The sequence below is a fragment of the Mobula hypostoma genome, chromosome 19 (assembly GCF_963921235.1).
Source record: "Mobula hypostoma chromosome 19, sMobHyp1.1, whole genome shotgun sequence".
In the NCBI taxonomy this organism is placed as follows: Eukaryota; Metazoa; Chordata; class Chondrichthyes; order Myliobatiformes; family Myliobatidae; genus Mobula; species Mobula hypostoma.
Window position 1 is genome coordinate 34,245,126 of NC_086115.1, and position 22,513 is coordinate 34,267,638.

Below are 22,513 nucleotides of genomic sequence, written 5' to 3' on the forward strand. Positions count from 1 at the left end.
CCCTCATTCCGGAAAGTATGGACAGCCCACGATGCCCCCCTCTCCCGGGACCCAAAAAGTACCAGACTGTTCAACTGCCGTTATGTCAGTGCTAGTCTGAACTAGAACAAAATCTTTGCCCAAAATTTTATCAAACCTCCGCTCAATCCCCGTAGCATCCATAACCACATATCGTAATCACTTTAACCGCACAATAGTTTTACCGGGACGTAAACACACAGCCCACCGGATCAATGCTCAGGGCAATTACAAAGCATCCAACGAACTCTAGCCTGGACGTGCCCCCACAATGAAACACCCTGGTTTCCTTGGGTGTGTAAGTCGAAGGTAGACAACCTCAAGTCCCACCAAACTTGTGAGGCTGAGACGGCTCATTGCACCCTAAACCGCGGTTTGTGTGGATGCTATGTCGCCGAAATAACAGTAAGTACACTGCATACCATTAAAGGAATTATACTTATGAATCTTAACGCAAGCGATTGTAGGGATGACTTACAGTGATTGAAAAGCTTGAGCATACAGACATTAAGAAAGTGGATGTGCTGGCGCTCTTGCAAAGTATCAAGTTGGATAAGTCTCCGGGACAGGACGAGATATACCCTAGGCTACTATGGGAGGCGAGGAAGGAGACTGCTGAGCCTCTGCCGATGATCCTTGCATCTTCAATGGGAACGGGAGAGGTTCCAGAGGATTGGAGGGTTGCACATGTTGATCCCTTATTCAAGAAAGGGAGTAGAGATAGCCCAGGAAACTATAGACCAGTGAGACTTACTTCAGTGGTTGGAAAGTTGTTGGAAAAGATCATGAGAGGCACGATTTATGAACATTTGGAGAGGCATAATATGATGAGGAATAGTCAGCATGGCTTTGTCAAGGGCAGGTCGTGCCTTACGTGCCTGATTGAATATTTTGAGGATGTGACTAAACACATTGATGGAGGTAGCGCAGTAGATGTAGTGTATATGGATTTCAGCAAGGCATTTGATAAGGTACCCCATGCAAGACTTATTGAGTAAGTAAGGAGGCATGGGATCCAAAGGAACCTTGTTTTGTGGATCCAGCGTTGGCTTGCCCACAGAAGGCAAAGCATGGTTGTAGATGGGTCATATTCTGCATGGATGTCAGTCACCAGTGGTGTGCCTCAGGGATCTGTTCTGGGACCTCTTCTCTTAGTCATTTTTATAAATGACCTGGATGAGGATATGGAGGATTGGGTTAGTAAATTTGCTGATGACACAAAGGTTGAGGGTGTTGTGGATAGTGTGGAAGGCTGTCAGAGATCACAGCGGGACATTGATAGGGTGCAAAACTGGGCTGAGAAGTGGCAGATGGAGTTCAACCCAGATAAGAGTGGTGTAGTTCATTTTGGTAGGTCAAATATGATGGCAGAATATAGGATTAATGGTAAGACTCTTGGCAGTGTGGAGGATCAGAGGGATCTTGGGGTCTGAGTCCATTGGACAGTCAAAACTGCTGCGCAGGTTGACTGTGTGGTTAAGAAAGCATACGGTGTATTAGCCTTCATCAACTGTGGGATTGAGTTTAAGAGCTGAGAGGTAATATTACAGCTGTAGAGGACCCTGGTCAGACCCCACTTGGAGTACTGTGCTCAGTTCTGGTCACCTCACTACAGGAAGAATGTGGAAACTATAGAAAGGGTGCAAACGAGATTTACAAAGATGTTGCCTGGATTGGGGAACATTTCCTATGAGAATAAGTTGAATGAACTCAGCCTTTTCTTCTTGAAGAGGTGTAGGATGAGAGATGACCTGATAGAGAGGAATGAGATGATGAGAAGCATTGATCATGTCAATAATCGGAGACTTTCTCCCAGGGCAGAAATGGCTGACATGAGAGGGCAAGATATACTGAAGTGGGAGGGTGAGGAGCCAGAAGTCGTGGTACATATAGGTACCAATGACATAGGCAGGAAAAGAGAAGAGGTTCTGAAAGGGGAATATAGGGAGTTAGGAAGGGAGTTGAGAAGAAGGACCACAAAGGTAGTAATCTCAGGATTACTGCCTGTGCCACATGACAGTGAGGGTAGGAATGGAATGAGGCGAAGGATAAATGCATGGCTGAGGGATTGGAGCAGGGGGCAGGGATTCAAGTTTCTGGATCATTGGGACCTCTTTGGCGCAGGTGTGACCTGTACAGAAAGGACAGGTTGCACTTGAATCCTAGGGGGACCAATATCCTGGTGGGGAGATTTTCGAAGGCTATTGGGGAGACTTTAAACTAGAATGGTTGGGGGTGGGGAATCAAATTGAAGAGACTAGGAGAGAGGTGGTTAGTTCACAAAGAGAGAAAGGTAGTAGACAGTGTGTGAGGGAGGATAGGCAGGGGACAGAGAATGGGAGCACTCAGACCAAAGATGTAGGGGAGAAGGATGAAAAAGATAACAAATTTGTTTGCACCATTAGGGATAAACAGAGAGTAAGAGGTGGAAAGTTTCTTAAATGCACCTATTTTAATGCTAGGAGCATTGTAAGAAAGGTGGATGAGCTTAGAGCATGGATTGATACCTGGAAATATGATGTTGTAGCTATTAGTGAAACATTGTTGCAGGAGGGATGTGATTAGCAACTAAATATTCCTGGATTTCATTGCTTCAGGTGTGATAGAATCGGAGGGGCAAGAGGGTGAGGTGTTGCATTGCTTGTCAGAGAATATATTACAGCGGTGCTTTAGCAGGATAGATTAGAGGACTTAGCTAGGGAGGCTATTTGGGTGGAATTGAGGAATGGGAAAGGTGCAGTAATGCTTCTAGGGTTGTATTATAGACCACCTAATAGGGAGCGAGAATTGGAGGAGCAAATTTGTAAGGAGATAACAGATATTTGTAGTAAGCACAGGGTTGTGATTGTGGGAGATTTTAATTTTCCACACATAAACTGGGAAGCCCATTCTGTAAAAAGGCTGGATGGTTTGGAGATTTTAAAATGTGTGCAAGATAGTTTTTTGCAGCAATACATAGAGGTGCCAACTAGAGAAGGGGCAGTGTTTGATCTTCTGCTAGGGAATGAGATAGGTCAGGTGACGGAGGTATCTGTTCGGGAGCACTTCGGGTCCAGTGATCACAATCCCATTAGTTTCAATATAATCATGCAGAAGGATGGGACTGGACCCAGGGTTGAGATTTTTGACTGGAGAAAGGCTAACGTTCAGGAGATGCAAAAGGTTTAGTAGGAGTGGATTGGGACAATTTGTTTTATGGGAAGCATGTTATAGAGAAATGGAGGTCATTTAAAGGTGAAATTTTGAGGATGCAGAATCTTTATGTTCCTGTTAGGTTGAAAGGAAAGGTTAAAAGTTTGAGAGAGCCATGGTTTTCAAGGGATATTGGAAACTTGGTTTGGAAAAAGAGAGAGATCTACAATAAATATAGGCAGTATGGAGTAAATGAGGTGCTTGATGAATATAAAGAATGTAAAAAGATTCTTAAGAAAGAGATTAGAAAAGCAAAAAAGAAGATATCAGGTTGCTTTGGCAAGTAAGGTGAAAATAAATCCCAAGGGTTTCTACAGTTATATTAATAGCAAGAGGATAGTGAGGGATAAAATTGGTCCCTTAGAGAATCAGAGTGGACAGCTATGTGTGGAGCCAAAAGAGATGGGGGAGATTTTGAACAATTTCTTTTCTTCAGTATTCACTAAGATGAAGGATATTGAATTGTGTAAGGTAAGGGAAACAAGTAGGGTAGTTATGGAAACTATGATGATTAAAGAAGAGGAAGTACTGGCGCTTTTAAGGAATATAAAGGTGGATAAGTCTCCAGGTCCTGACAGGATATTCCCTCGGACCTTGAGAGAAGTTAGTGCGAAACAGGAGGAGTTCTGACAGAAATACTTCAAATGTCATTAGAAACGGGGATGGTGCCGGAGGATTGGCGTATTGCTCATGCGGTTCCATTGTTTAAAAGGGATTCTAAGCTTAAACCTAGCAATTATCGGCCTGTAAGTTTGACGTCAGCGGTGGTAAAATTAATGGAAAGTATTCTTAGAGATATTATATATAATTATCTGGATAGGCAGGGTCTGATTAGGAACAGTCAACATGGATTTGTACGTGGAAGGTCATGTTTGACAAATCTTATTGAATTTTTTGAAGGGGTTACTAGGAAAATTAACGAGGGTAAAGCGGTGGATGTTGTCTATATGGACTTCAGTAAGGCCTTTGACAAGGTTCCACATGGAAGGTTAGTTAGGAAGGTTCAATCTTTAGGTATTAATATTGAAGTAGTAAAATGGAGTCAACAGTGGATGGATGGGAGATGCTAGAGAGTAGTGGTGGATAACTGTTTGTCAGGTTGGAGGCCGGTGACTAGTGGTGTGCCTCAGGGATCTGTACTGGGTCCAATGTTGTTTGTCAAATATATTAATGATCTGGATGATGGGGTGGTAAATTGGATTAGTAAGTATACAGATGATACTAAGATAGGTGGTGTTGTGGATAATGAAGTAGGTTTTCAAAGCTTGCAGAGAGATTTGGGTCAGTTGGAAGAGTGAGCTGAAAGATGGCAGATGGAGTTTAATGCTGAAAAGTGTGAGGTGCTACATTTTGGTAGGACTAATCAAAATAGGACATACATGGTAAAATGGTAGGGCATTGAGGAATGCAGTAGAACAGAGGGTCTAGGAATAATGGTGCTTAGTTCCCTGAAGGTGGAATCTCATGTGGATAGGGTGGTGAAGAAAGCTTTTGTTTTTCTGGCCTTTATAAATCAGAGCATTGAGTATAGGAGTTGGGATGTAATGTTAAAATTGTAGAAGGCATTAGTGAGGCCAAATTTGGAGTATTGTGTACAGTTCTGGTCACCGAACTATAGGAAAGATGCCAACAAAATAGAGAGAGCACAGAGGAGATTTACTAGAATGTTATTTGGGTTTCATCTCCTAAGTTACAGAGAAAGGTTGAACAACTTAGGTCTTTATTCTTTGAGCGTAGAAGGTTAAGGGGGACTTGATAGAGGTATTTAACATTATGAGGGGGATAGATAGTGTTGACGTGGATAGGCTTTTTCCATTGAAAGTAGAAGAGATTCAAACAAGAGGACATGAGTTGAGATTTAAGGGGCAAAAGTTTAGGGGTAACACGAGGGGACGCTTCTTTACTCAGAGAGTGGTAGCTGTGTGGAACGAGCTTCCAGTATAAGTGGTAGAGGCAGGTTCAAATTTGTCATTTAAAAAAAAATTGGATAGGTATATGGACAGGAAAGGAATGGAGGGTTATGGACTGAGTGCAGATAGATGGGACTAGGTGAGAGTAAGCGTTCGGCACGGACTAGAAGGGCCGAGATGGCCTGTTTCTGTGCTGTAATTGTTATATGGTTATATGGCACTGTTTTAAGGTGCTTGGGAGTAGGTACAGAGGAGATGTCGGGGTAAATTTTTTACGCAGAGACTGCTGAGTGTGTGGAATAGGCTGCTGGCAATGGTGATGGAGGCAGATAAGATAGGGTCTTTTAAGTGGCTCCTGGATAGGTACATGGAGCTCAGCAAAACAGAGGGCTATGGGAAACCCTAGGTAGTTTTCAGGTAAGGACATGTTCGGCACAACATTGTGGGCCAAAGGGCCTGTATTATGCTGTAGGTTTTCTACATATCCATGTTAAACTGTTAGTAAAGAATAACAGAAAGAAAAGGGTCTATTCTAATTAAACAGTCAAATGTTCACAAGGTACAGCTCATCTTGAACTTCTCTGCTACTCACGCGCTGGGCCTTTGGTCAGCGTGAAAGCACACACCACCTTCGAGCGTTGCTCCCAATCCATCTCGAACGAGCTGGTCTACCACTGGATCGAATGCTATGACCGATTCTCCCCAGCGTCTTCTCTCTCCATCTCCCACGAAACACAAGCCCAAGATCTACCTTACTGTCCCTCACCAAGAAAACCTCCCACTAATTGGATGACACACATTCCACAACATCACTTATCTTCATCAATAACCCAAACAGACTGAAAGCAGAACAAACTGCCCTTACAGAACTGATAAATGAAATATCTAAAGCATAACAGTAAAGATGTGAGCCAGGGTACTACAATTGTGACCAGAATTGCAGACTGCGTATAATTAGAAAAAGGGAAAATTATAATTAATTGAAAAGGAATTAATCAGAACAATCCATTACACTGGCATTTTGCTGACAAGTAGATTATTTCTATGGCTAAGCAATGCTTCTGCAGGAAATGCTTCCAAATTGCTTTTATTTGCCTCAGTGTTATCAATAGACTTTGAATTTGACTTCCTGGTAATAATAACGAAGTAATGGATAGTATAAAGGGTTGTAAGGTCGAACATCAGAGGCAACAACGTAGACACAGCAGAAGAACCACCGGACAAACTGAGAAAGAGCACAAATTGCTTTCCATCCAATAACATCATGAGGTAAAGGACTTTTCCTTGCAGTTTATCTTTATATTCAGACTATTATAGAGGAGGAGTTTTACGAAAAATAATGGATCATAGTGCAATCACTTTGAAATACTCAGAGTGGACACACACTGGCTAACACTGTAGTTGAATGACAGGACTACAGGGGGATCCCTATGTTACTCTGCTGAGGTGTAAACGGTGCAGGGAACTGCAGTGCTTTACTATTATTTTTTGTTATTGACATTTAATAAAAAGTCTGTAACCACAAGATTTGCATCTGATTCCTGACTTCTGAAGAACCTTCTGTTCTGTATGATCGCCAGATCCAACAGGAAGTACAAGTGATCAAAATTAATCCTTACTCACGACAGGAGGGAGAAGAGGAGTAGGAGAGTAGGAGTCTGACCAAGTCGACTTATCTGCACTGGTCTTCCTCAAACAGGGGTCTTTGGTGGAATACAACTGAGAACAATGACATTATTTGAAAAACTTAGCAGTCAGTGCAATCAGTTTACCACAGATTGAGTTCCATGGTAATTTGTAAGGAATGTGGACATTCTCTCTGTGACTGTGTGCATTTCCTCTGGGTGCTCTACTGCCCTCCTATATTCCAAAGATGTACGGGTTAGGGTTAGCGAGTATTTGGTGCCAGAAACGTGCTGACACACTTGCTGACTGTCCTGCACAATTCTTCTTGATCTGATATGATGCCAAATGATGCATTTCACTGTATGTTTTGATGTACCTGTGACAAAGAGAACTAATCTTTAATCTTTAAAATTTTAAAAAGTAGGAGTTGATTCAACTCTGCCATACACTACAGCCATGTAGATTTGAGCACATTGGAATCTTGAGGTGTATTCAGTATTTAGGTAATACACCAGAGGAACATGCTACTCTAAACTGTCATAATTTCCAGCCCCTGGCGGCTTTCAGGACAGGATGGAGAGCTGTATCCATGATTCATCTCCTTTGGGAGTTGATCTTAGAGTAGGTTTAAAGTTCTGCACATCATGATGGGCTGAAGGGCTTGTAACGTTCTGTGAAGATCTATGTTCTATGCTGGTCTATGTTCTTTCAGAAATGTGCAGCAGGATCAGGGGATGTTGCTCATGTAATTGCACTGTGAACTGGTCTGATAACTAAAAAACTACCAGACTTCAGTGGACTTCTCAAAACAGCTTTATCTCACTAATGTTATTGATGTTCTCAATCCTCTGGACATTGACTCTTAGTATTGGTGGCTGCCTGGGGAAAAGCACCACTTCTCTGTCCCTCGATCTGTAGCTATGCTTAGGCTGCTGGCAAAAAAACAAAAGTCTGCAATAGTGGGAGAGCTCAACGTCTGGTAATAAAACCAAGTGCAACATCAGTGTAGTGACGCAACAGATCAGTTGTCTAGGCCAGCGGTCCCCAACCACCAGGCCGCAGAGCATGCGCTACCGGGCCGCGAGGAAGCGATATGATTTGGCGATATGAGTCAGCTGCACCTTTCCTCATTCCCTGTCATGGCCACTGATCAGCCATTACGCATGCGAGGTCGTGACCCGCGTGTCATCTGTGTCAGGGTGGGAAGGAGATCAACTCCTCGAGCTGGTAAATGACGACGGGGTGAAAAGTATGTTTGACATAATATCTCTGTCGGCATTTTGGATCAAAGTCAAGGCTAAATATCCTGAGATAGCTACGAAAGCACTGAAAACGTTGCTTTCATTTCCAACATTTTTCCGCAATGAATGCAACGAAAACTAAATTGCGGAATAGACTGGACATAAGGAACCCCCTTCGAGTATTGATGTCTCCCATCACCCCTCGATAGGACCGTGTTGTTGCAGGGAAACAAGCCCAGGGCTCCCACTGATTCAGCGATATTGGTGTGTTGCAATGATTTTATATATTTATACGGGGAAAATATGTGCTGTGTGTTTAATATCCAAATGATACTTAAAATGTTATGATGCTATTGACTTATAAGTGACCCTATAACAATTACAGCACGGAAACAGGCCATCTCAGCCCTTCTAGTCCATGCCGAACACTACTCTCACCTAGTCCCGCCGACCAGCACACAGCCCATAACCTTCCATTCCTTTCCTGTCCATATACCTATCCAATTTTTCTTTAAATGATAATATCGAACCTGCCTCTACCACTTCTACTGGAAGTTCGTTCAACACTTACTTCAAGCTCCCCTGTCCTCCCCTGATAATTGACTTATCACTGTATTCATGCGAGGAAAATATGCGCTGTGTGTTTAATATTAAATTCGTTAGATAAACCCTTTTAGAAACAAAATTGAGTGTATTACCCACTTATCGCCTATATTCCAGTAGTGAATAATACCCACCCTCACGAACAGAATCGCCAAAAAGGATTTGCTGGGGCGGGCGGGGCGGGAATCAGCAGGTTACGACGCGCATGCTCACTGGTGTCCACGCAAGGCTTCATGGCCATTGTAGTCTTTCTGGGTAAACAACGCATTTGACTGCTACTCTTGTCCGTTGGCAACCCTACCCCCACCCCCACCCCCGGTCGGCCGGTCCGCAATGCAAAAAAGGTTGGGGACCTCTGGTCTAGGCTGTTCAGGAGACACATTTACATCTTCATAACATGAATGAATTTTTCATATTAGGTTACTGATCTGAAACATTAATAGATTCTCCTTCCTCAGATGCAGACTGACATGCTGAGCATTTCCAGGCTTTCAATGCCATAATTATAGAAAAACTTCATCAAAAGGCTGCTTTCATACAGTTAGTAAATCTGCTCTTTTTGGGATTGTAGGTCAGATCTGCATCAAGTGATCTGAGATGGAATTCATGATTATGATTTTTCTCTCTCACAGCAACACACCGGAAGATTTATTGAAAGAGAAGCTCGATCAGCTGCAGTGTCACTTCACATGGAGGCCACAGAAGGAAACTATTGACTTGGTCGATATGATGTTCAGATTGCAATATTCTCTGACGTGGGGTGTAAAATATCAAGCTGCATCGTACAACCAACTTGCTTTTGTAAACTGTCTGCAGGGTCATTTTGAAGAAGCCATTGAAAACTTAATGGAAGCTGAAAAGATTCTGAGGGAGAACCACAAAGTTGAATTTGAAAGAAGAAGCATCATCACCTATGGAAACTTTGCCTGGGTGCATTACCACATGGGACAGCTGACCGAGGCCCAGTCCTATCTCGACAAGCTGGAAATGATCTGTAAACTGCTCAGTGACGGCCCTCGCTATACAGCAATGATCCCTGAGGTGTACGGGGAGAAGGGGTGGTCATCGCTGAGTTCTGCTGTTGAATTCTATGAGGAGGCAAAGGAATGCTTTGCAAAGGCTCTGGAACAAGATCCTGACAACACCGAGTGGATAATGGGATATGCGACTGTACTGTCTCGGCTGGAAGCATTTTCTGGAACACCAGAGAGTCGTGATCAAAGTCAGTCAGTGAAGTATTTCCGACAAGTACTGGAGCTTGATCCAGATGATGCTGTGGCCATGGTGCTGTTGGCTCTAAAACTGCAGAGGCTAAGGCAAAATGAGGAAGCAAATGAATTAGTTGAAAAAGCATTGCAGAAGACCTCTGATCTTCCATATGTGCTTCGCTGTGCTGGAAAATATTATAGACAAAGGGGATATGTGAAGAAAGCAATCGAGCTCTTGAAACAAGCATTAGAATTAACTCCACACTCTTGGTTCTTACACCATCAACTTGGATTGTGCTGCAGAATTAAGCTGGAATGCCTTCACAATCCTGTGTTTCAGCAGAGAGCTGAGTTGATGAATCTATGCAAGTATCACTTTGAAAAGTCTTTTGAGCACCGTCGAAGGTCAGTTGTTCAACCACAACTGGACTTTGCACATATCTGCATAACAAGTGGAGAGTATTCCAGAGCAGAAGAGATTTACCATAGATTGGTGGAGTTAATGGATATTCGTCGAGAAGATATGCAGAGCATATGTCTGGAAGCTGGGTTATTTGAACTGTACCAGAAAAAATCTGAAACAAATGCTGTTCGCCTCTTCCTGAAAGGGGTGAAAATTGAATGTAACTCAAGAGAACGGGAAAAATGTCATATGAATTTGGAGAAGTGGGCAGATAGGAAACTTATTATAAATGCACATGATAACAATGCTCTTGGTATTAAAGCATTTCTGTATCAGCTGGATGGGATCAAGGATAAAGCGACTGAATACTTTGAGAAGGCCTTGGAGTTTGATCCTGGCGATGAGGAATATGTGAATGCTCTTTCTCAGTTACGTAGCTGAGCACCACTGGGATGTTTAAAAGATGCATTTCCATCTGTTCTGAGGATAGTTTTGGTGGGTTGTTGCTTTACTAGTTATATCCTCTTAGCACCTTCTCTTACTCATCAGCGTTCGATTTGCAAAAATGGTCCCTTTGTAACTAGACCCAATTATTGTGTTTCTTTTAAAAATATTAATTCCTCAAGTACTCTGAGCAAACTGAATTTAACTGTGCTTTTCTGGACTCCGGAAAGATTGGATTTGGGATTCTGCCGCAAGTGGATTTAAATGAAAAATCAAAAAATTTTCCACATTGGTTTGTTTGACCTATTAACCATTGAAAGTATTTTACTTTTCAAATATATCGAGTTTGATTTTATCTTAAGGATCTTTGTAAAATATCCTCTAAGGATATGTTTGGTAATTAAAGCTTCAAAGCAGAAGTTGGTCTTGTCTTGACAAAATCGAAAGAATATGAGCAACAAATCCTGACCAGCATGATTCCAAGCAGCTGAGTGTCATGTTGGAGTGTCTTGGAAGGGGGAATGACTGGAAAGTGACAGTAAAGGGACTTTGGGGATCATCAATGAAATTTCAAAAAGATAATGTTTTTAACAACAAAAAAGGATTAGAGTTTTCATTCATAATAATTAAAAACCAAGGACAATGTATCTGGAAAGCTCCAAACAAGCTTGGGTGGCCTGACTGAGCAGACGCATGAATGTCAGCGAGTTAGACCTGCGGGTAGAATTTTAAAAGAAGACAGCTTTATAGAGCGGGTGTCAGAGTAGAGGAGCCAGGTTAGGAGGGCTTTGGCTCAATGGGGTTTCAGCGATAACGGGTCGAGGTGAGGTAAGTTACTTGTGAAGAATAGGAATAGGAAGAATGTCTGCAAGGCCAGTGTTCTGTACTTTGTGTTGGATGTGGGAAATAGGAAAGAAACACGGACGGTAGTTTGCCTCCCAGCTGCCAGGGTCCAGGATGTTTCTGACAGTGGCTACAATATCTTGAGGTGGGAAAGTGAATAGCCAGAAGTTGTGGTACATATTGGAACCAACGACATAGGTAGGAAAAGGGAGGAGGTCCTGAAAAGAGACTATAGAGAGTTAGGAAAGATGCTAAGAAGCAGAACCACAAGGGTAGTAACTACCTCTACCACGTGACATTGAGTAGAGGAATAGAGTGAGGTGGAGGATAAATGCGTGGCTGAGTGATTGGAGCAGGGGGCAGGGATTCAGATTTGTTGATCATTGGGATCTCTTTTAGGGCAGGCATGACCTGTTCAATAAGGATGGGTTGCACTTGAATCCGAGCGGAACCAATATCCTGGCAGGGAGGTTTGCTAAGGCTATTGGGAAGATTTTAAACTAGAACTGCTGCGAGTGGAAACCAAACTGAAGGGACAGAGGAAGGAACGTTTGGCTCACAAATAGTGAAAGCTTGGAAACAGTGCGAGAGGGAGGATAAGCAGGTGACAGAGAAGGGATACACTCAGACTGATGGTTTGAGATGTTTCTATTTTAATGCAAGGAGTATCATGAGCAAAGCGGATGAGCTTAGAGCGTGGATCAGCACTTGGAGCTATGATATTGTGGCCATTACAGAGACTTGGATGGCTCAGGGGCAGGAATCGTTACTTTGAGTGCCAGGCTTTAGATCTTTCAGAAGGGACAGGGAGGGGGGCAAAAGAGGTAGGGGTGTGGCACTGCTGATCAGAGATATTGTCACAACTGCAGAAAAGGAAGAAGTCATGGAGGGGTTGTCTACTGAGTCTCTGTGGGAGGAAGTTAGAAACAGGAAGGGGTTAATAGCTCTACTGGGTCTTTTTTCTAGACCACCCAATAGTAACAGGAACATCAAGGAGCAGATGGGGAGACAGATTCCTGGAAAGGTGCAATAATAAGTGAGTGAGTACGTGGAATGGGCTGCCGGCGACGAATGTGAGGGCGGTTACCATAAAGTCTTTTAAGAGGCTCCTGGGTAGGTACATGAAACTTAGAAATATAGAGAGTTAAGGGTAACCCTAAGTAATTTTTAAAGTAAGTAAATGTACGGCACGGCATTGTGGGCCGAAAAGCCTGTATTGTGCTGTAGGTTTTCTATGTTTCTGTGTGCCAAAGGACTCATAACGGAACAAGAAGATGGAAGGGCATAGTGCAAGGATCATGCCTTTGACCTGACCAACGGTGTTGGTATCGTGATAGACAAAATACATTCCTGTGATGTGCAAGGGTTTGGTGCTGAGAAGGTGATAATCCTGTAAGTGGACTATGGAAATCAGATATGGCTATAGATTAAATGAGCTATTGTCCCATAAAATTTGCAGGGGTGGGGAAGAATGTGAAGGGAGATGCAGAAAAGAGAAAAGACAGCATATGACCACCAGCTCGGGATCAATCATCTGAAATTTCAAAGAGAGAAGGTGTTGTTTGCTATTAACTGGACACTTGTTCCTCAGTCTCCAAAGTAGCATTGTGTTTCACACAGCTGGGGCATCGGAGTGCAGAATTTCATTCTGATGCTGTCTAGAAGGAGATTTTCCGTTCTTCCTTCTGGGGAGAAAAAATTTCCCACCCCCTTCCTCTTCTTCTATTCCCCACTTTGGCCTCTTACCTCTTCCCACCCCTGGGTCCCCTCCTACTCCCCTTTCTCCTCTGGTCCACTCTCCTCTCCTGTTGGGTTCCTTCTGCCACAGCCCTTTAACTTTTCTGCCTTCATGGATTCACTGATCACCTTCTAACTGTCCCCCTTCCCTACCCCCACCTGTTCTTAAATCTGGCATCTTTCGCCTTCCTTTCCAGACATGAAGAAGGATGTAACACCTGTGTAGCACTGGTCTTATCACATGTGACAAGTCGCCACACTCCTTGAGAAAATCAAATTACACTCAGTGCAAGTAGGCCATGAGAAGAATCCAGGTATCCAAAGGAGGCAGTGAATAGAAGCCACACACTTTTGGAAATAAGGTTTTGTTTCGGAGACAAGAAGAAAATACGTACAAAATATTTGCATGAGCAAGAACAATTCAAAATTCCAATGTTTTGCTTAGGTTGCAAATCTTAGATGCCAAACAAAACAAATTCCTTTTTAACTAAAATCAGTGAGATTCCTTTATTACTCCAGTCTCTCTAACTACTTAGATCTAGTGTTATTCCCTATTTACAAATTACAGACTAAACTTTCCCTTTTACTTATCCCTGGTTAGTTATAAAACCAAATATAATTCCTATTCTCAAGTATGTCATATATATTTGTTTGTCATATATATTAATGATCTGGATGATGGGGTGGTAAATTGGATTAGTAAGTATGCAGATGATACTAAGATAGGTGGTGTTATGAATAATGAAGTGGGTTTTCAAAGCTTGCAGAGAAATTTGGGTCAGTTGGAAGAGTGAGCTGAAAGATGGCAGATGGAGCTTAATGCTGAAAAGTGTCAGGTGCTACATTTTGGTAGGACTAATCAAAATAGGACATACATGGTAAATGGTAGGGCATTGAGGAATGCAGTAGAACAGAGGAATCTAGGAATGGTGCATTGTCCCCTGAAGGTGGAATCTCATGTGGTTAGGGTGGTGAAGAAAGCTTTTGGTATGCTGGCCTTTATAAATCAGAGCATTGAGTATAGGAGTTGGGATGTAATGTTAAAATTGTACAAGGCATTAGTGAGGCCAAATTTGGAGTATTGCGTACAGTTCTGGTCACCGAATTATAGGAAAGATGTGAACAAAATAGAGAGCGTACAGAGGAGATTTACCAGAATGTTACCTGGGTTTCATCTCCTAAGTTACGGAGAAAGGTTGAACAAGTTAGGTCATTATTCTTTGGAGCGTAGAAGGTTGAGGGGTGACTTGATAGAGGTATTTAAAATTATGAGGGGGATAGATGGAGTTGACGGGGATAGGCTTTTTCCATTGAGAGTAGGGGAGATTCAAACAAGAGGACATGATTTGAGATTTAAGGGGCAAGCGTTTAGGGGTAACACGAGGAGGAACTTCTTTACTCAGAGAGTGGTAGCTGTGTGGAATGATCTTCCAGTAGAAGTGGTAGAGGCAGGTTCAAATTTGTCATTTAAAAAAAGATTGGATAGGTATATGGACAGGAAAGGAATGAAGGGTTATGGGCTGAGTGCAGGTAGATGGGACTAGGTGAGAGTAAGCGTTTGGCATAGACTAGAAGGGCTGAGATGGCCTGTTTCTGTGCTGTAACTGTTATAGGGTTATATGGTTATATGGCACTGTTTTAAGGTGCTTGGGAGTAGGTACAGAGGAGACGTCGGGGTAATGGAGGACATCTTCTTCATTCTTGAATGAAAAGCCTCAGCCTGACAGTAGATGCGGCGGAGACGGAGGGATTGAGAGAAGGGATGGTGTTTTTACAAGTAATGGGGTGGGAAGAGTTGTAGTCCAGGTAGCTGTGGGAGTCCGTGGGTTTATCATAGACATCAGTAGATCAGCTGTCTCCAGAGACAGAGACGGTGAGATTGAGAAAGGGGAAGGAGGTATCAGATTTATAACAGACATTAGTAGATTAGCTGTCTCAAATTTGGATGGTTTGACCCTACGCTGCGGACTGCATGATCCAGTTTCTAAGTAAACTAGAAAAAATTGTTGCAAGCAAAGGATAAGACATGGGAGTAGAATTAGGCCATTTGGTCCATTGAGCCTGCATCACTATTCGATCATGGCTGATTCATGATCCCTCTCACTCCATTCCCCTGCCTTCTGCCCATAATATTTGACACCTTTACAAATTAAGTACCTATCAACCTCCGTCTTATATATACCAGGTGTCCCCCGCTTTTCGAACGTTTGCTTTACAAAACCTCACTGTTACGAAAGACCTACATTAGTACCCTGTTTTCGCTTTCAGAAGGTGTTTTCACTGTTACGAAAAAAATCAGCGCACGATAAACGGCAGCACGTGCCCCGAGCAGCCATTCTGCCCCAGATTCGGAACTGCATTGCTTAAACATGATGCATTGAGCAGCCGTTAGCAAGATGAGTTCTAAGGTGTCGGAAAAGCCTGAAAGAGCTCGTAAGGGTGTTACATTTAGCATAAAACTAGACATAATTAAGCGTTTCGATTGTGGTGAACGAAGTAAGGACAACGTGAGATTGGCTTGTGGAAGCTGATGAAGATGATGTTGAAGAGGTTTTGGCATCCCATGACCAAGAACTGATAGATGAAGAGCTGATGCAATCGGCAATCGCCTCTGATCTACACCGACATTTACGTGCCGGGCAGCATCTAATTAATTAGCATGTTTATTTCAGCTTTTTTCTTAAAGATGTGCTGTGTGCCTCCCGGCTACCACTGCGTTCTTCGCGGCAATGTATCGGGTCGGCGGCCCGGAGGGTGGGGGCCACTGCACCACCCCAACCTGCGACGACTCAGTCTAACACACCATCATCAGTGTGCTCGGCGCTGTCCCGATTCCGGTAAGTGATACTACACTGTACATACATTATTTCTACTTTATATAGGCTGTGTATTTATCATATCATTGCTGCTTTTACTATATGTTACTGTTATTTTAGGTTTTATGTGTTATTTGCCATGATTTGGTAGGTTATTTTTGGGTCTGCGAATGCTCACAAAATTTTCCCATATAAGTAAATGCTAATTGCTTCTTCACTTTATGACATTCCGGCTTACGAACGGTTTCATAGGAACGCTCTACCTTCGGCTGGCGGGGGAAACCTGTACATGACTTGGCCTCCATGGCCTTCTGTGATGCTGCCTGTCAGAATGCCCTCTACGGTACATCTATACAACTTTTGAGGGTATTTGTTGACAAACTCTTAATAAAGTATAGCTTGCCTTCTTTATAACTGCATCGATATGCTGGGACCAGGTTCGGTCCTCAGAGATCTTGACACCCAGGATCTTGAAACTGCTCACTCTCTCCACTTCGGATCCCTCTATGAGGATTGGTTGTGTTCCTTCGTCTCATTCTTCCTGAAGTCCATAATCAGCTCTTTCGTCTCACTGATGTTGAGTGCAAGGTTGTTGCTATGACACCACTCCACTAGTTGGCATATCTCCTCCATCTGAGATTCTACCAACAATGGTTGTATCATCAGCAAATTCACAGATGCTATTTGAGCTATGCTTAGCCACACAGTCATGGGTATAGAGAGAATAGAGCAGTGGGCTAAGCACACACGCCTGAGGTACACCAGTGTTCATCATTAGTGAGGAAGAGATATTCTCACCAATCCGCACAGATTCTTGTCTTCTGATTAGGAAGCTGAGGATCCATTTGCAGAGGGAGGTAACAGCGGGAAAAGGGAATGGGAAATGGAGAAGGAGGTGTGGGGGGAGTGTTGGGGGGCAGCACCAGAAATTTGAGAAATTGATGTTCACGTCATCAGATTGGAGGCTACCCAAACGGGATATAAAGTGACCTTATTACGACAGTGGAGAAGGCCATGGCTGACCATATGGGAAATGGAACTGAAGTGGCTGGCCACTGGGAGATCCCGCTTGTTCTGGCAGACAGAGCGTAGGTGCTCGGCAAAACGGTCTCCCAATCTATGTCGACACTCACTGATGTACAGGAGGCCGCACTGGGAGAACTGAACACAGTAAATGATCTCAACAGACTCTCAGATGAAGTGTCGGCTCACCTGGAAGGACTGTTTATGGCCCTGAATGGTAGTGAGTGAGGAGGTGTAGGGGCAGGTGTAGCACTCGTTCCTCTTGCGAGGATAAGTTCCAGAAGGGGGATCAGTAGGGAGGGACGAATAGACAAGGGACTAGCGTAGGGAATAATCCCTGTGCAAAACAGAAGGTGGGGGGGAGAGAAAGATGTGCTAGATGATGGAAACCGTTCGAGCTGGTGAACATTTTGAAGAATTATGTGCTGGACATGAAGCCTGGTGGGTTGGTAGGTGAGGACAAGAGGAACCCTATCTCTGGTAGGGTGGCAGGACAATGGGATAAGAGCAGATGTGCTGCATGACCTCACAATCAATTCTCTGGATCCAGAAGGTTCTGCACCAGCACACACTGTAGTCCCTGGTCCCCAAAGGCAACAAAATTCAGCTGTACTGTGCCATTACCTGTATGCGTGCATGCAGTGGAATGTTATGAGTAGAATTATTTGAGGACGGGGAACATTGAATCAGACCATGACAGATATCCCACCTCTCCCGGAAGTTCCGGGAGTCTCCCGCATATCGATAGTGGCTCCCTGACGCTCGGAATTTATATACAATATCCCGGAAATAGATTTCTTTGAGCGGGAGAGGGACAGCGAGCATCCTGATTGATCTCTCTTCCTGCTAAGAGTGGTCCCTAATCACCGGGCTGCGAGGAAACAATATGATTTGGCAATATGAGTCAGCTGCACCTTTCCTCATTCCCTGTCACGCACTGTTGAATTTTAACACACGCGAGGTCATCAGTGACCCAAGACGTGCAAAGGAATAGGTCCATGACACATTTGTGAATGTGCCCGGTGAATCACCCATGTCAGCACGGGGAAAAGATCAACTCCTTGGGCTTGCAAATGACAGCGGGCTGAAAAGTACGTTTGACGTAACATCTCTGCCAGCATTCTGGTCAAAGGCAGGGCTGAATATCCTGAGATAGCCACGAAAGCACTGAAAATGTTGCTTCTGTTACATGCGCAAGGAGATCTGTTTTTTTTAATGAGAATGCTGTAATGGTCTTTTGGAGGTCACCTGATGTAATTTTCCCGCCGTTGTGAGGTCACGTGATGACATGTGCCCCGTGACTATATAAGGGTCGACTCAGGTGATGCAGGGGGATTTTGAATTTGTAGATTTCCAGATAGAATGTGTTGTGCCTCCGTTTCTGTTGCATGTTTGTTTTTGTGACGCAGTTTCATTTTTAAAACGGTTGTACATTCTGTTGAAAGATTCCATATTACTTGGACTGGGAATTTGTGGCTGGAAGTGCCAATATACTCAATTCCGACATTTTTCAAGGGAGAGTGAAGAATTCGTCGAAGTGAAGGATCGAGAGAAGTCGGCATCGTTTGGCAGTTTAATAAAGGATCGACCTTATTGAGTCTTCGTTGAAGAGAAGCTGCATTGAGATAACTCTTGCAATAGAGCAATGAGTTCATGCAAAGGCTCTCTCTCTATAAAAGGAATTTAAGGTCAGTCGAATTAAACTGTTTATTTCTGGCATCGGGAGTCCAGTGGATAGAACCGGCAGTAAAGGTGGGTCGGTGAAAAAATCGTTCTCCAGAGAAGTCTCTCCCAATTGAATGTGTAAAACTGTTGGACTTTTGAAGTTATCGCTTTAAGAACTATATCTGACTGTATCACTTTAAGAACTGGTTCTGCGTTTAACTCTTTACGAACCAGAGCCGAGTGGAGTTGATGAACGGCTGCGTACCTGTTTAACCTCCGGTCAAAGTTTTCCTTTGTTTTTTTCTTCTTATCGCTTATACGTGTTTAATAAATGTTTGGTTGTTTTTATAAAACCAGTCTCGATTAATATTCATTGTTGCCGGTTACGTAACACTTCCATTTCCAACATATTTCTGCGAAGCGGAGTTTTCTGCAATGAATGCCACTAAAACGAAATTGCGGAATAGACTGGACATAAGGAACCCCCTTCGAGTATCGCTGTCTCCTATCACCCCTCGATGGGACCGTCTTGTTGCAGGAAAACAAGCCCAGGGCTCCCACTGATTCAGCGATATTGGTGTGTTAATGCTTTTATATGCTCATACGAGGAAAATATGCGCTGTGTGTTTAATATCCAAAGGTTACTTAAAATGTTATGATGCTATTGACTTATAAGTGACTTATAATTCAGTGGTCCCCAACCTCCGGGCCGCAAAGAGTACAGCGGTGGCCGGAATGCACCCAGCACATCTTTAACAAAAAAGCCGAAATAAACAAGCTAATTAATTAGGTGCCGCCCGGCAATTGCCGATTGTGTTGTCTCTGATCTGGGCTGACATTTATGTGCCGGGCGGCACCTGATCAATTAGCTTGTTTATTTCGGCTTTTTTCTTAAAGATGTGCTAGGTGCGTTCTGGCTACCGCTATACCGCTGCATTCTTCACAGCCCGGAGGTTTGGGACAACTGTTATAATTGACTTATCACTACATTCATGCGAGGAAAATGTGCGCTGTGTGTTTAATATTAAATTCATTAGATAAACCCTTTTAGAAATGAAATTGAGTGTATTAGCCACTTACAAGTGAATTATAGTTGACTTATCACCTATATTCCGGTCGCGTTTAACAACCCACCCCCCACCCAGGATCGGCCGGTCCGCAAGAATATTGTCAATATTAAACCGGTCCGCAGTGCAAGAAAGGTTGGGGCCCCTAATTTAAGCTAGCTGGCTGGCTGCCAAGGAGCTACGCTATTGATGTCCTACATGATGAGGCCAAACTCCCTGCTTAAAGTTCTAGTAGAATAAACATGATAATATAATATAAGTACATATTTCAATGTCACATTTGCTGCATATACCCAACTTGGTTTACAGATTAGACAAAATCACTAAACGAAGTATTACATACACCCTTGGAGGTCGACGGGGGGGGGGTGATATGGGGTTGCGGGGGGCTGGGGTGCTACCTCCCTGAAATGAGTTTTTGCAGGGTGGGATGTCTGCCATGAGAAGCCTGCGTCGGGCATTTTCATGCCTTACAAGGCACAGATTGGAAGTCTGTGAGGGGCACCAGTCCTCACACAGACACTAGAGCAACGTGTGGTTAAGTGCCTTTCTCAAGGACACTAGCACGCTGCCACAGCTGAGGCTCAAACTAGCGACCTTCAGATCACCAGACGAATGCCTTAACCACTTGGCCACGTGCCCAACACAAATATGAGTTATTCCAGGTTAAATCTACTTCATTTCATAACCTTGAAAAATATTGTGCTATGCAATGGAATTTCTTGGCATATGAACGATAGAGGCAAGCCATTTTTTTCAGAACTGCTGTTTGTCACATATTAACTACACTCATGAGATCACTGTAGGCCTGACTGCACTGTGTTAAGGTACTGTGGACTGCCTCTGCCACTGCACTACACTGTCCTCTAGGGGTCACTACACTGCCCTCTGGGGTGATGGAGTGGGTGCGGTTTAATGCAGAACAATCTTGTTTATCCAGGTCAGATTTCAACTTAGAGACCTGCAACGCTGTATCCAAGAAACCAGGGACCCTTGCTGGCTCTGAAAACATCACTGCTAACAATGTCTCTGTCTTCCTTTCACAGAACTCTGTGAAGGGGAAAAGCAGGGAAACACAAATAGTTAAAAGACAGTCTGAAATGACTGCCAGGTATGAAGAGTGGGCAGATAAAAGATCAGCCAATCAGGTTGGGTCTGATGGGCCAAGTTACTTATCACTGTTGCTATCCTAGCCTGCCTTTGTTATTGGATCCTGAGAGCTCTACGTCAGCCTGCAGTGTTGTTTCAGTGGCATCATTTCTTGGAAAAAGCTGGTTTTGTTTTCTACGATAAGTTTCAATTCAGCATCAGGAAATTGCTGCCCTTCTGTTAGAGCAGGAAATCGGAACATAGGACACTCATTCTCGATTGACTCAGAATTAAAGGGCCATCTGAAGCTGTGAAAGAAATTCAAAGAACATTATTTCGAATGAACATAATGAGGTACAGAACACTGTAAATTCTCCTGTATTTAAGCTTTATTTTTTAACCATTGCATGGAAGCTTGATTACAGAAGTTTGCCGAATGCATTGCTGTTACTGTATTTGGTGCACAGTGTTGGTATTGTGCATTCATAGGCACGTCATTAAAAGGCAGATCAGGCTGCTTGTGTCGAAAGTAAAGCAGAGTTATTATTTCAGGCCAATAAGCTTTCATTGCAAGAAATTATCTCCCAGTTAAACAGATTACAGCCCAGTCCGTTGTTTCAAGAACTTCAGACAGATAAACATATCCAGTACTTTCTGTTGTTATTTAGACGTCTAGTATCTGCAACACTTTCTGTACCATTTTGGATGCTTAGCAGTGCCAGGACTGGTGAGAGTAAAGGCTGATTTATACTTGTACATACTAGCTTACACCGCATCCTATGCAAGTGGGCTACGTCGTTGTGAGCATTTATACTTGTGTGTTGGTGTGCCTGCGTCGCTCTGCAATTCACTGCCAAAACACTAGCTGGTGGTGGGGTTTCTATGCCATTGTGTTGAGTTTCTGCATGTTGAAACTCAACACGAAGAAACTCAAACTTCAAACAATGGTGACTGAAACTGAAGGAGGGTGAATTTTCTGTGCTTGTCCAGCCTCTGAGTGACATGGACGAGGAAATGCATTTCAAATATTTTCGGATGTCGGCAGGTAGATTTGACAATTTGGTTCATCGTCTCTAACCATTTATTTCGCATCAGTGTATGCACAGTATACTCAGAGACTGGCAATCACCATTCGAGTTTTAGCTTCAGGTGGAAGTCAACAGGCTGTAGCAGATAGCTACAAACTGGCATCAAGCACAGGGTCCTATATAATTTTGGAGGTCTGTAAAGCTTTATGGAAAGCATTGCAGCCAGTGTTCCTTCCCTGCCTTTCAGTCACCCAATGGGAAGCTATTGCAGCATAGGAGGAAATACGATGCTACCAAGCCGACCAATCACAGTTGTTGTGGTCTGCGACGCCGCGACGCGTAGTTACATTTTGGGAGAAGTGCACGTTAGGCTACGGCATAGGGTTGGTGTTCAGTACAGCATAGGGTGTGCTGCAACGCCGTATGTACAGCGTACATTTGACGCACAAGTATAAATCAGCCTTTAGATGTCAATCTCAGCGTCACACAGACGAAAGTAGGCCTTTCGCCCATCATTTTCATGTTGACCATCAAGTATCCATCTATACTCATCCCATTGACCAACAACTTTTCTGCAGGTTTCTACACCTCAATGATTCA

At 43.5% G+C, this 22,513-nt stretch overlaps 2 protein-coding genes across 5 annotated transcripts in view; both read left to right on the forward strand.

The window, feature by feature from the left end:
* Positions 1-209: 209 nt before the first annotated feature.
* On the forward strand, positions 210-11,053 carry LOC134358946 (interferon-induced protein with tetratricopeptide repeats 1-like). 2 transcript variants are annotated; one of them, XM_063071650.1, is made up of 2 exons: positions 210-423; positions 9,223-11,053. In XM_063071650.1, exon 2 carries the CDS (start codon positions 9,317-9,319, stop codon positions 10,640-10,642), a length of 1,326 nt encoding a protein of 441 aa, XP_062927720.1. In that variant the 5' UTR covers positions 210-423; positions 9,223-9,316; the 3' UTR covers positions 10,643-11,053. The 2 variants fall into 2 exon arrangements, with proteins under 2 accessions (XP_062927720.1, XP_062927719.1); XM_063071649.1 differs by lacking the exon at positions 210-423 and adding an exon at positions 6,292-6,389.
* A 9,991-nt stretch (positions 11,054-21,044) lies between these two features.
* Positions 21,045-22,513, forward strand: part of LOC134358942 (interferon-induced protein with tetratricopeptide repeats 5-like) — a 50,347-nt gene continuing 48,878 nt past the window's right edge. For all 3 annotated transcript variants that reach the window (XR_010020979.1, XM_063071645.1, XM_063071644.1), the window contains exon 1: positions 21,045-21,239. Coding sequence is in view for 1 of the 3 variants with exons in the window: in XM_063071644.1 (XP_062927714.1) it covers positions 21,226-21,239 (14 nt within the window). In the remaining 2 variants the exon portion in view is untranslated. The remainder of the gene's footprint in view (positions 21,240-22,513) is intronic.